This window comes from Sinohyriopsis cumingii, chromosome 5 (genome assembly GCF_028554795.1).
Source record: "Sinohyriopsis cumingii isolate HCF-2022 chromosome 5, ASM2855479v2, whole genome shotgun sequence".
NCBI lineage: Eukaryota > Metazoa > Mollusca > Bivalvia > Unionida > Unionidae > Sinohyriopsis > Sinohyriopsis cumingii.
The window spans coordinates 106,810,117-106,824,810 of NC_142965.1; the positions used below are offsets into that span (position 1 = coordinate 106,810,117).

General features: G+C 35.1%; 1 protein-coding gene across 1 annotated transcript; it reads right to left on the reverse strand.

The window, feature by feature from the left end:
• Positions 1-3,456: 3,456 nt before the first annotated feature.
• On the reverse strand, positions 3,457-13,317 carry LOC149799944 (E3 ubiquitin-protein ligase TRIM45-like). The gene is made up of 6 exons (XM_089957150.1): positions 11,836-13,317; positions 10,406-10,438; positions 8,100-8,240; positions 7,161-7,651; positions 6,344-6,634; positions 3,457-4,171 (listed from the first exon to the last, which is right to left on the reverse strand). The coding sequence occupies exons 1-6, from the start codon at positions 13,238-13,240 to the stop codon at positions 4,079-4,081; spliced, it is 2,454 nt and encodes an 817-aa protein (XP_089813276.1). The 5' UTR covers positions 13,241-13,317; the 3' UTR covers positions 3,457-4,078.
• Positions 13,318-14,694: the final 1,377 nt, after the last annotated feature.

A 14,694-nucleotide genomic window follows, 5' to 3' on the forward strand; every position in this document is an offset into this window, starting at 1 on the left:
ACAAAATAACATATAATACCAAGAAATTAGTCATGGTCAACAAAATCCCTTGTTTTCGTGAAACACACATCATTAGCAGGTACATGTAGATCATTTAGCCAATTGGGTTTGTATAGAATCAAAAAACAAAAGTATATTTCCATAATGACAGCGTTTTGTTTATTGTTGGAATACAGTTATGTATAAAGAACATTTCTTAATTAGTTTCATTCCGAAAAGCTGAAAGTTTAATTTAAAAAATATATACACTTGTAAGTCAAGTCTGACTGCATAGATGCATCCAGATCTGTCAGTACCTTATGCAACAGTAGATCGGGGTCTGTGCAGTTGGACTTTGGTTATAAGTGAATACAGACATTAAATATATCACAGCAAGTACCTACCATATTTACTCATGTATAATACATTACCAGCTGCAAAAAGAATTGACCCTAACCTGCCAGTGAATTATATGGTGTCCTTTTGGGTGGTTTATATCTTTGCTACAGTGAGATATATATTATACAGGAGGAAATAAAATAGTTTCAAGTGCATGTCTTTTTTTACTTTCACTTCACTCTTGCACACACACAGACCTATATATATAAAAATGTGTTAATTCAACAGAAAATCATTAATATATTTATACTTTAATCCTGCAAGCTCTCTTTTATATTTTGCATCGAAGAAATAAAGCATGAATATGCTACTGATTTCTTGTTTAAGAAACAGAAACATCTTTGTAAGTACAGTATATGGGCATATTAGATTTTTAGTATTATATATATATATATATATGACAATTTTGCAAACATTTAATACCCAATTTTAAAAATATAATTGATTAATATGCACTGACACATTCATGTGCATGTATGTATATTCCAGCCTTACAACCCTGACAACATGCCATAAAGAGATATCTGATATAAAGGTATGCATTTTATGGTCATAACTAAAATGCTTTTATTTAAAACCCTGTGGACGTGAAAAGAAATGTGTCACTTTCTATATATATTTAATAATCAATTGAAAAAGTATGTACACTTACACCGTCATGTGTGCATATGCAACCCTCAGATGCATAACACAGTGCAGTGGCGAGGCACATGATGCAAAATCAAATATTATCTGGTCATACATGAAACCCTGCTGGTAAAGACCCTGTCAACTTGAATAATTTTATGACAATATTTCAAATGTAGAATAATTAATTTAAACATTTATATACAAGCATTCATACATGTATTGCTTAGTTTCCCATGCATAACAAAGTGCAGTAGTGAGACATAATGTAAAGACAGTCTTTAGTAAATTCCTGTTGCTATTATTAATGTTTACCATTATGTGTTATAATTGTTCAGACGTTTATTGATCAATTTAAAAAAAATAATAATATTTGTGTGTATCAGAGTTCTCAAAATAAGATATATATATAACAATCGTTTTTATGTAACTGAAACATGGCAAATAAATAAAGATTGGTTTATAATAAACATACAAGTATCATTTTGTAATAGAATTTGGACATGAATATCATGCATATATATATATATATATATATATATATATATATATATATATATATATATATATATATATATTGCTTTTTGTAATTCCTCATATGTCGTTGGGACATAGAGTGTATGTTGATCCATCCATTAAATCAACCATCACACTTTCATCCTAGTTAAGTTCTGCATGTAGGTCAGCTTCTCAGGAACCCTGATGGGCATTCCTTTTCCATGTACACCTACTTCTAGTTCTTTAAAATGTACCAACAGCTAACTGCTTGCTTTCATTAACTATCACCTATTTCAAAGAAGTTTTAAATCTTATAATCATTATTAAAATGTGTCATTTACCAAAGTTTTATAAAATCAAACCTATCGTTTGAGAGTGGAGTCCCTCGAACAGAACAAATGGCAGGATGAGAAAATATAAAGTCCCTCGCATATAGGACACGCACACCTGACTCGTGTATACCATTTGAAGGGTGAACTTTGACGGGAGTTCATATTCTACTAGCGTCAACTGACATTGGAGCACATTCTTGTTTAGTGTATTGACTCCACACTGTGAGACAGTTCTTTTTCACACGAATTCAGTTGAGGCTGATGATGTATCATAGAGAACATTTTTAAGGAAAGCATTTTTGTGTGCAAATTTTAACCTTATTTTTAAGGATTTTATTTTAAAAAATTACCTTTATTATTTCATATACATTTTACATATTTTAACATTTTTTCCTTAATTACATATACATTATCTGCACTTTTAATATCATTACCTCTTTTCTTTTATCTTGTAGTGCTTTTTTTGCAAAGGATTGTCTTTCTGAAGACTAAGTGCTTTTGTGTACTACTTTATAGTTACAGCAGCAGAACTTGACATTTAATCAGCACCATAGATCCTTCATTGTGCTGACCTGCCATTAGATGCTAATACGTAAATACATACATACTAAATACATACATTTTCTAAGTATTAAGATCATGTTTGCAGCATGGGCATATGTTAAAAACTTTAAGGATCTGACCCCTTTTCACAAAATACTCCCCCATTTTTCGCTCAAATTGAGATTTTACTTTTCTTACCTGGGCCCTGGTCGGCCATGTGGTCTAAGTCGCTCGCCCTTACAGATCACTGATCACTACCCATATCAGCGTAGGTTCAAGTCTTGGGCTTGGCCAATGTGGGTATGTGAGAAAATTTGCCAGTGGCTTCCAGTGGGTTTTCCTAGGTTTTTCCTCCATCAGATATATTGGTTGCTATATAGTGTATATCATGCGCTGAAAAATGTCACTAAACTCAAAACAACATTTCTCACTTTTCATCTTTTTGACAGTGATGATCTTCTAGTCAGAGGTAGAAATAAGAGCCGGAAAGACAACAGAGATTTTAATTAGGACATCTAGATATCTTTTTTAATCCTGAGAAAGAGAGCTGAAAAACTTCTAAAATTCAACATTTACAACTGCTAAATGTTCAGTGAAAAAAAAACTTCTTTTTTTTGTAAACCGTACAATAATAATAATAATAATAATAATAAACTATCTTTAACGAGGATAACACATTTGGTCATGGCTGACCCGTCTGCCATGTGGTCCTCAATTTTTGTAATCGGCTATGTTAAAAAAAAAATAGAAGACCATGCACATAACCATGTATCGTCCCACACTCATTCGTACATATTTGACATGAATGACTATGTGTGACTATACTGGGAAACATACAAATATGAACAATATTCAATGCACAGGTACGTACATTTCAGCATAAGTCTTACTATATATATATATATATATATATATATATATATATATATATATATATATATATATATATATATATATATATACACATACACACACATATATATACATATATACACACACACATATATATATATATATATATATATATATATATATATATATATATATATATATATATATATACACACATACACATACATATAACGATAAAGATCGTTTAAAAATCTCAATTTTTATAAGTAGATTGAGATGTTCTTTGAAAATGGGACCTGCATTCCAACTTTCCCATGCATATGTGTGCATAATGTTTGGAGATTTTATCCACACCTGTGCATATAATTTATTTTATAATCTGCTTTTTAAATGTCCTATTATTCTTTCTTTCTTACTTCAAGAGCCATTATCTGGACAAATCCTTAGTCAATATTTGCATTTCTGCATTTCAGTACTTAGTCCAATAGATCTGTATTATCTATAATCTTTCTAAACAATATTTAATTTTAAACTAAAGCACTTTAGAACATTTTGAATGATAAATAATATAATAAATAAACACATTTAGCCATGACTCAGTTATTGAATACGTGTAAGTGTAATAACAGTTTTAGTACACATTTTGTACATGTATATCTACTTCACATTTAATGTTTTGTCCGCCATAAATATAATGCCTTTGTTGTATACCTTGTTAGTCATATAACATTGGTTAGGTATTACCATGAATCCTGAGGCCAACATGCAAAAAATCGGGTTATACATGATTATAAGCTATCATGAGACTGTATAATATGTTTGTTCACATGAAGTAAAGCTTTCTTAAACTAATCCTTGTACTTGACGTCTTCTAGAAAGTTCGTTGACTTGGACTGTTTTCTTTTATGGACAGAAGCCTTGGTTTTGGACGAAGCACTAGCCTGTAAAGAAAAAAGATGACGGTCAAAATTAGCTAAAATGTAATGTTTATGACAAATTGTGCTTCTTTGATGTCTTTCATTTTTTATTTGTTACTCTCTCTCTCTCTCTCTCTCTCCATAGAATGATAGAAATGCTTTAATCTAAAGTGAGTATTAAGCCGAATTGGATAAAACCAGGTAAATATGTTGTTGTTTAAAGAAAGTTTTCTATATTTTACTCTATTTTTCATTTTGATATATCATATATAATGTGGAGCGTAATATTTTAAGATATCCGTCAATCCGACCGTCCGTCTGTTATCATACTATGTAAAAAGGTTTGACAGTAATCCATAGAACAAACACAGGGCAAACTGCGGAATTAGTTGCGCTAAAGAGATAATGTCGTGCACAGCATTTAAGCTACAAAACAGAAAGGGAAATAATTCATAACAATTTTGGGAGCAAAGTGACCAGTCGATTTGTGCATCTTCTTGTGATGGCCGTAATATTTAAGAAGTTTCATGACAGTCCACAAAAACTGCCGGACTATACTATAGTTGCGCTAAAAACATTTGTGATATTAAGTTAGAAAATAAAAAGACCAATAACTCGAACAAAAATGGCAGCAGCAAAAACGTTCCTCTATGATAGATGATGACCACAATATTTCGAAAGTTTCATGTAAATCCATGAAAAAAAATTAAAACAAAAAACAACGGAGGCGCTTGTGGCTCAAATGCTATGGTGTCATAAATAAAAGCAATAACTCTAATATAATGCCCGAGCAAATTCGCCTATCCATATGCGCAGCTTACAACCATTATCGGAATCTATCAAAAACTTCTTGACTAATTTGCTCTAATGAGACTGTGTCGTGCACTGCTACAAGACAAAGGTGGTAATAACTTGAAAATAAAAGATAAAAACACCAGCAAAGTGAATTTTGATACGCGCCTCTTCAGTTTCTGATCTTAATATTTAAAATTTTATGGTAATCCATGACCAACTGCATGGCTATTTGCGCTAATGAGATCGTATTATATATTGATCCGCACAAAAGGGTAATAACTCTAACAAGACTTGTAGGAACAAAGTGATTTGTCCGTGTGCACACTTTTATATGATCTAGTTGCATTAACGAGTGCCGGACAGAAGGATAGACGGACATGCCTGTATTTGGTATATGGACAGGCTATTAAAGTGATGGAGACGGATTTTAAAAGTAAAATTTAAAAAGGCAATTCAAGAAATCGGCCTACATGCATTTTGACGGTAGATCATTTCAAGAGGTTATACTTGCATTTAAGAACTATACAGACTATATTATTCTTCTTTGCCATGTTATGTATCTATGACAATTCTCTTAACTTAGGTAAGGAAAGAATTTGTTAAACATTTTTTCTTCTAATTTTTATTTTGAAATATTTTAATATATAGTGATCTTAAATTGTTGGGTGAGATCTGTAATTAATTGAGCAAGTTAGTTAAACTATTTCATATGATAGCATACAGTGATTTTAAATAGTTGCGTGAGACTATAATTAGTTGGAAAAGTTAGCTGAAATATTTTATATGATAGCATATATATGTTCATTTAAAATAGTTGTGTGAGTCCTGTAATTGGACAAGTTAGTTGCTATCACAAGTTGCATCTTGGATGTATAACAGGATTTTTCTGATGTAGATTCTGTGAATCAAATCTATTCATAATGATGATAAATAAGACTTCTTCAAATTTCCGATTACGGTGTATATTGACATCACGTGGTCTGGTAAATATGCATGCTAACATAAAGGTCTTCTTGGTTTGCATAAAAATGTCCACGTAATAATTTGATACTGCACCGAGTTGCGATTAACACCTTCTTAGTTGCAAGAAAAACTTCACAAGCCCAGCCCACACAGGCATAATTTAGTGCCGCACCAATATCTGAGTGTATCATTTGGGCCAATCAGGTGCCTTTTCAGTAGTAGAGTAGGGTGAGTCAAGACCGTCGAAATCAGTTTTACATGGCCCAAAAGTTTTCAATGCGCCACCAACCCAGCTTTAAACTGAAACGCATAAACAATATAAAATAAAAGCAAACTAAATTTTGTTGGTATGTATTTCTTTGTCTCTTTTCAGTTTCGATATGTATAAGCTAAACAAATTCCAGACTGAAAAATAATTACAAATTCAAATGCACTTACCGGTCTAATTGTATCAGGTAGACTGGTTATCTCCCTTCCTGACCTCAAAGTCAGCTCCACGTGTACAGAGTACGGATTGTACGTACCAAATACGGGCCAAAGCGGCTCTGTGGTGTCGATGTTGGTGAACACATGCAGGATCTTTCCAGAATGTCTGTCTATAACAGTCCATTCTCGCTTGTCCATGTCAAGTAAGAAACCATATATGGCGGTATGGTGAGAACCAGCCGTATCTTGGGTGATAGGTTGGTGGTTAAACATCACTCTTCGATGGCGGAACTTGTGGCAGACCTGAAATTTTTTTTACAGCTCTATTGAAAAGAATGAATTTGGAAAACTGTCATATAATCCATGATCATTGTTTTAAATGCTTAAATTTAATTTATTCCACAATAGTTTTAAATGCTAGCAGACAGCAAGGCGAAACCTAATTTCTCTATTTCATTTAAAATGCAGGATAAAAACATTTAATGCTGATGATTCATCGACGTAAACAGAGAAGTGGGTGGGGTTGGGTGAATGGAATACCAAGTAACAGTTTCGTGAGTGTTTAACCTATATTCAGTATGTAGAGGCGGAGAGTTTTAAACAGTTGTGAACACTTTCTCAGAAATAGTAATATGTACTAAAATCATTGCCAGTCATATCTTCCGCCATAAACTTTGGCTGGAAAACTATACATCTTAGCACTTTTCATTAGAAAACTTCTTCAATCATTAGGTATCACGACATAATAAACCGTTGAAGGACACGTCAGTTTTACATTAATGCAGTGAATTTTTAATTTTAAAAACTCATAAAATTTAAACAAATCTACCTGCTTGTGATCTCCGCACCGCTCGCCAGAGAAGGACCAGGCAAAGGTTTGGCTACCTACGTAGAAGCTGGTGTGAGCGGACTCTAGGCGGCCTATCCCGATCTCAAAAAGAAGAGCATTCCTAAGTAAGGTCACGTGGATTCGGTAGTGCACGTGCACTTCCCAATAAAACTTTCCAGGGGCTTTAAACGACTTGCTGCCTATGCATCCCGTGTATTTCTTCAATTTCTTGGACCAGAACGTCTTCTCCTTTTTTTCTGTGAATGCAACTATGGCCTTCTCGTCCTGGGTCCGAAGCTGATCCTGGATTTTCTCCCTATCTTCCAGTGCCCCAGCAGATTCAACTCGGACTGGTTCTTGTTTCTTGCTCTTGGCAGGAAATCGTTTGACCTCCCTTATGTTTTCTTTATCTTTCTCATGCTTTTCATCTTTCTCCTTTTGTTGCCTTTCTTTAATAGAATTTTCCAGTTCCCATGGAAATCTCCGCCGACCTAAATATTATTGGAAGGAAAAATCATGACTGTTTAAATTCAAAGAAAGGAAACAAAGTTTTCTATAAAAAAGAATTATGAACCAAACTTCGTGATAAAGCTCACCCCTATAGAATGATCCACTTCAGATGTAAATCACATCCTATGTTACATCTATATAGTAATAACCCATCATCATCATCATTATCATCATCATCATCATCATCATCATCATCATCATCATCATCACATAGCGATGATCATTAATCCATACATAAAAAATATTTATGGATGTTCAAAAAAGTAGTATTTTTAAAGGCATGTGCCACGCAAAGTAAAGTAAATAGAAAATAAAGGTAAAGAGGGAATAAATCTAGTTTAGTTTTTTTTTCTTTCTTATCTACGCGTATCAAGTTTCCTTATTTTCGCTACCAAATAGCAACGCTAACAGCTGGCAAGTAAAAATCACCTCTAGCAATTGCACGGAAAGTCCTTGTTCTAAGACCCGCCATCCTCCGCAGCGTCTCAACATCGGACCTCATAACTTTGCCATCGTTGGATATGGATCGCTCGATGTGAACAGTCTCATTGTCAAACACAAATCCGACACCTGGAATAATAACGGGTTATGTTAAAACGTTGTCAATCAAACAAGTACCACGAGCATGCAAATTTTGCAAATTATCACAACGGTTAAATTTGCGAAAATTTTGTTGAAGCTGCTGAAACTAGAGTTATTATTCCGCAAACAAACTATAATTCTATCACATTACCGACACCCTCAAAAATAGCCATCATTTACACGGCGCGTCACTCCTATAGTCTGTTTGATTATATAACCACGAGGCTCTTACGGTCCGTGAAAGGGCAATATGGTATCTTTTCTACAATGTATGTATGTATGTATGTATGTATGTATGTATGTATAGGGTTAACGGCATATGAACACAATCCTGGCCACATACAGCAACTTAAAAGTTAAATTTAACAAAAGATTTACTAAAATTTGCACACAAAAAATACGTGGGATGTAAAAATGAAGTCCTTCACAGTAAAGAGGCAAACGTGCTAAAATTCTTTAAAAGTATTTGAAACAAACATTATTAAACACCAATTAATCGTATACTACTCAGTTTGATAAACATATCCGCCTCACGTAAGTGAACATTTACGCGTTCCCTTATTTTTAAATATTCACGAATATCATTTGCTACTATTAATTTCCTAAAGTGACATGTTGAGACAGACTATATCTTCAAGTCAATGAATGTCGTGTTCTTTCCCGTGACTCGATGTAATGTTTGTATATGACATAGTTTGTTTGCGATAAAATTTCATGAGATTAGTAGCACTGTTATAAAGCACACACAGTGCCATTGATCAAAAACATAAAAAGTTGGAGTCATTAATACTTTGAATTCTGGAATGGCAAAAGACGCTCGAAAAGAGGGCAAATGGCGCAAACTTTGAGCAGATTCTTGCACTTGGAAAGCGCTTATGCGCGAGAATTCCAGTAATTTACTTCTAATTCTCCCATATAAAAATGTAACCTGCACAATTTACAACATTAATTTATCTGCTACCCCTCAAAAGTCGGAATGTTGCTCTACAAAACTTATCACCACCTTAGGGGTTAAGATAATCTGAAGAAATAAGAATATAAAAGAAGAATTTATTAGATAAGAATAAATGTAATTATTTCATCAAAATACCCATTTCTAACCATACCGCCCGTGTCATGGATGGACTTACACTAATACAGCATTATGGAACAGAAACGAAATCCATCATAGTAATCAGCAAAACCTTGATTCAAGAAAGTAAAATTTTGGCAGAGTTCATGTTAATGTAAAAATTTATTCTGAAGGAGAGACATCCTATAAATAATATAAGTGGGCCGTGGAGAACTGTACATAGCAACCATAAAGAACAAGCTGGCTAAACATAGCTATGCATATGCTTCCTCAGACAACAGACCACGACAGGGGGTTCGCAACAAAAATTAATATTCATACACAGACAAGAAACATTAAGCTCAGATTCAATTAACAGATTAATCCTTATACAGCTTAGGGGACCTCGTGATTTCAAGTGAGCCTTAACAAAATGGAGCAGGAAGAAAGAGAGACTGATTTTTAAGTGTTGTTATGTAAATATTTTCTATTCCTCCTTATTTTGAACGACAAGGTGGGACTTTTTTAAATATCATCCCGACAGCAGCATCTCTGTAATACTGATTAGTATGCTAATATTATTTTCATAGTTTTTTTAGAACTGAGTTACTGCTTCTATATTACTTGTCTATCGAGAAATAATAAGTAACCAGGTATTTCGGGTTCACACATGCATGCTTCTTTTATAATCATCAGATCAATGATGGGTGTGATCCGAAAACTGCATCGGTGCTGTAATATTAACCCACGGGATAGGGTGGGTGGGATGGATGTTTCTTCTTCAATACCGGTATCGAGGAGCGTGCCACTAGATACTGGATACTGTTTATGATCTTGGTTCTGCATTAGTCAATGTATGTGTGTTTTTTAAATTCAATGTACAATCCGAGTTCACATCTGACTCCAATCATGCCGGCTAGACAAGATTATATATTTTGCAAATCTACATAGAAATGATTGAATGTTAATAAATACTAGATGATCTTAGAAACCCAACCCACCCACACTCATAATACACGGAACATCACATCTGACGTTGAATATGTATGAAATTAATAGAAAATGTACGAAACCTTGATCGATTGCAGCCATTGATACTTACACAGGATATCCCCGAATCGCTTATCGATTTCGCCTGAAAAACAAAGCCGCATTTTTTTTATATAGTAAATATCATAAGTACATTTTGTGACTTCTTATTTAAAACCTACCTTTGTGAAACAGTTTATCTTGCAAAAGCAATTTTGATAAAATATAAGTTTAACATGTTAATTGAAAATCAGCTGAAAATAATAGATATGACATTCTAAATAATTGTTATATTTGTTACACGTAGAATGTTAACATTCTTAATTGAGTTTACAGCTGTAATATATCATGTTAATTAATGTAAACAATCAAAAATAACCTCAGCTAGCCTGCGTGTACATTTTTTTGGTCACGCAACACAGGAAACCAGTTAAGAGAACGACTTGAAGATGGGAGTGGGGTGGGTGTAATTTTTAATCAGGTAGCATACAGATTTTACTGTCTTAAGAAACTTATTCTGCCATCACGAGACTTGTAAGTCTAGCACAAAATAGAATTTTGCCAAAAATATTGTATCATACCTTTACAAATCTTCAAAATTCATACCCGATTTCCCAAATTACACCAACCGCTCCATTCTTAAATATGTAGCAAGCACATTCTTATTAATGCAGTGGGTGGGGCCCCGAGTGGCCGAGTGGTCTAAAGCGCTATCCGTTACGGATCACTGCCATCTCACCTCTGTCTGCGTAGGTTCGAGTCTCGGATTCGGCCAATGTGGGTATGTGAGAAAGCTTGCCAGTAGCTTCTCGAGGGTCGGTGGTTCTTTCCGTGGTTTTCCCGGGTTCTTCCTCCACCATTAATACTGGCCGCCATGTATAGCCTATCGTGTGCTGAAAAATGGCGTTAAACCCTACAACAGCAAATTAATGCAGTGGACATAATGTTATGGTAACATTGGTCAAATCCTGTTTTTTCACAGGACTATACAATTTAAAGAGTATATTTGCATATAAAATAAATATATAGTTAATTTTATTAATAAATTTGCCTTATGAAGCATTAGTCGATATACACGCCAGAACATTAATTAGATATAACAATTAACTTAATAATCTTAATCGGTTAAAATGGTAAAATGATCCTTGGAACCGCAATCACCAAACTGTAAAATTTATTTCATATACGTTCCCCAAAATGTGAGTTTAAACCATGGAGACTTGTAACTGCACACAAAAAGAGTGTTATAAAAAAACGGGGGTTACACTGCCGATGCATTGGTTTCAGTGAGATCTATCAAGTGCATTTAATTCAAAAGGCAACACTCACATGTGTATATGATAATGGCAAATGCCTGTAATTCCCACAACCAGTGCTATTATTCTTGCACCTGTTAAACGTGTTGGTGTATTCCTGTATTGACACACGCTACCTTTACCATCGTACCACATTCTCCCTCGTGACAAACCCAGCTTCACTTATACATATACATTAATATGTTACCAGGAGCTCTAACTGTGAATCGGAATCCCTCCTCGTTTACAGACCTCCCAAGTACCCGGATTTTGGCTCTGTGTGTCCCATGAATCGTTGGCTTGCAGATGACCTTATAGCAACCATCGACGGTCTTGGCATCCTGAACTTGACATATCACTATGTTGCCTTTTGAATCCTTTATCTCAACAACAATGGCGTCAAAACTGTCCTTTTGAGGTCGACCCTTGGCGTCATATAAAAATACTTTCAAAACTTCCGTCTCCTGACCTAGAGGAGCTTCGAGTGGTTCGACCAATGTCTTCGGTGGAAAGATTGCAGTGGATCGAATTTTACCCATGTCCAGAACGTAGGATTTAAATTCCTGTCCCATCTGTATCTTATCGAAAGCAATATAAGAATTTTCTAAAGGACAAGCATCTAAATGAGCGTGTCTTAATTCAGCAAGACGATCGCTAATGGTTCTCGTGAGCTGAACGAATTCCGCTGGCATACTATGTATAATGCTGTGTGAGGAAAATTCTCGAGCACTTGTCATTAGTGATAGATAATATCTTAGATAGTCTGTTTGCTTCTGAAGTACAGACTTCTTTTCCCTGACACGAGTTGTTAAATTGTCCTTCAATTCTCGTCTACGAATTTCTAGCATCTTGACACCAGCATCCAGTTCAATATCTATTTCTCTTTTCAGCATGTCCTCTTTGTTCTCCAGATTACCTATCTCCGTTTCAGTCTCTTGCATCACGTTCTTAGCAAAGGCAATTTTGTCCTCAACTTTCTTCATCAATTCGCTGACTATCTGTCTTTGTTCATCATACACATCTTGGATCTTCCTGATAACGTGGCCTTTCGTTTCATCGTGGTCCAGAACGGTACACATCTTGCAGAGCGGCTTCTGGCAGTTCTTCCCTGCGCAGAAATACATCAAAGTCTGACCATCGTGACCAGCGATGGAGCACGTGAGCTGGCGCTGAAAAGTTTCCAAGCCATATTTCCTTAGCTGTTCAAAGTTAGCAATCTGGTGGTTCCTTGACATAAAGTTCCTGAGATGCGCATGAGTGCATTCTGCGCACATGAATGCCTGACATTCTTTGCAAAAGTACGCCGCGATACCACTGTCGGGACAATCTTTGCAGTGGATCTGGTGAGATTTTCTTTTCAAACGGACAAAGTCTCGTAGACTACGTCTAGTATTCTCCTTGGGAAAGTTCTTGATGTTGTCCCCCGGCACCGTATGCTTGATGCGACATGTAGGACAGACGACTGTCCAGTCTCGAACGAGTCCCTCCAGACATTTGTGACAGAAGGTGTGCAGACATGGTAGCACGCGCGGAGTGTGAAATTCCTCGTCGAATTCCTCCTGACACACCTCACATATCAGGAATTCGTCCTTCAAATCTTCCACATTCAACATGGTGGCTTGCTGACTTTGGTGTCAAGATATATACTTCATCTCTCGGAAAACTTTTCGATCGAGAAAAAGAATGGACTCAAAATTAATTTCTTTCTCGCATTTATTTATACTGTCCACTCTATTAATGCCTCTGCCCCCCCCCCCCTTCCCTTACAGATTATTCACTGGGTCAACCCTGCTGCTGAAACAGTTCATACTCTTTAAATTATCTTTGCTTTTGACTATGATGTAACTCTAAATATGCTTTATCAAATACGGATGATGATGATGATGATGATGACGATGACGACAACGTCGACGATGACTATGGCGGCGGCGGCGATGATGATCTCTAAGATGAATGTTAGTAGTAGACTTTAACTAAGGGGATTTCCGGCTGTATATACACGGCACGTGAATCATTATTGTAATTGTGCAATTGATAAACTCAAAGAAACGCTTGAAACAATGAAGTGGGAGGGTACGATAAGTGGGTTTGGAAGAACAGTAGCCCCTTAGCAGGTTTTCCCCAGTTCACATAAAATGCCACTAAATCTGAAACAAACGCGCATGCGTGCTGTGGAAGTTCGTACAACAGCAGAAACGCGTAGAGGAGATGTCACTTTTGGCCACGATATCAAGTCATCAGTATCATCGCCATCGTCATCAGCATCAAGAACACCAGCAATACAATAACAACACATACAAAATTATTCACATTAAAATTGATTCTGCATTAAAATAAATTATGGGCATTCAGCGTTAGTTCTTTTTTATATTCATGTATTTAGAAGTTTATGAAGGGTAACTCTGTGGTCAAAGTTAGTTTCTGATTCATATTCATGCATTTAGAAGTTTGTTTGAATGAAGGATAATTTTAAGATGATGCAAAAAGGATAGGATACAGCTAAAATAGACTGTGAATTATATTGCTATAAACCATAAATATAATTTTACACTGTGAAATAAATTAATATTTTATGGATAGAAAAGACAAACTTTAATGGGCTGGATGCCAATTATTTAGATACCTCACAGGGATAAAAATTTAGACGATTTTCTTATAACTAAGTTAATACAATACATTGCCAAGAAATTGATACTCTTTCATGGATGGTGTGCCTCATTCTTACCTACCTTCTTATCCGAAATTTTCTGAATTTAAATACAAATTTCAGTCATTTCTGCCGTAGTTTATTGGATTCCAACATGGTGTCCTACGTCGCTATGTTGTTAGCAATGGTATCTACACGAACCCTATCGCTTGCCACTCTTTGTTACCTCTCCTTACTGGGTGACATTCAATAACGCGTAGTTTTGAGAAGGGAAGGGGGATGCTATACTGAGATCTGTATTTATATTTTTCTAAAGTATACAAATGAAATATATATCTGCATCAGTAGATGTGTGTACGCTAATTATAACTATAGCCACGTCACTTTGAAATCAGCACATATGAAGTACCATCCAGGAAT

Coding starts and splice junctions, on each gene's coding strand:
- LOC149799944 (XM_089957150.1), bottom strand. CDS start 13,240: ATGTTGAATGTGGAAGATTTGAAGGACGAATTCCTGATATGTGAGGTG. Junction 8,241..10,405: donor GCGATTCGGGGATATCCTGT/GTAAGTATCAAT, acceptor TTATTATTCCAG/GTGTCGGATTTGTGTTTGAC. Junction 4,172..6,343: donor TACCTGATACAATTAGACCG/GTAAGTGCATTT, acceptor TTTTCTTTACAG/GCTAGTGCTTCGTCCAAAAC.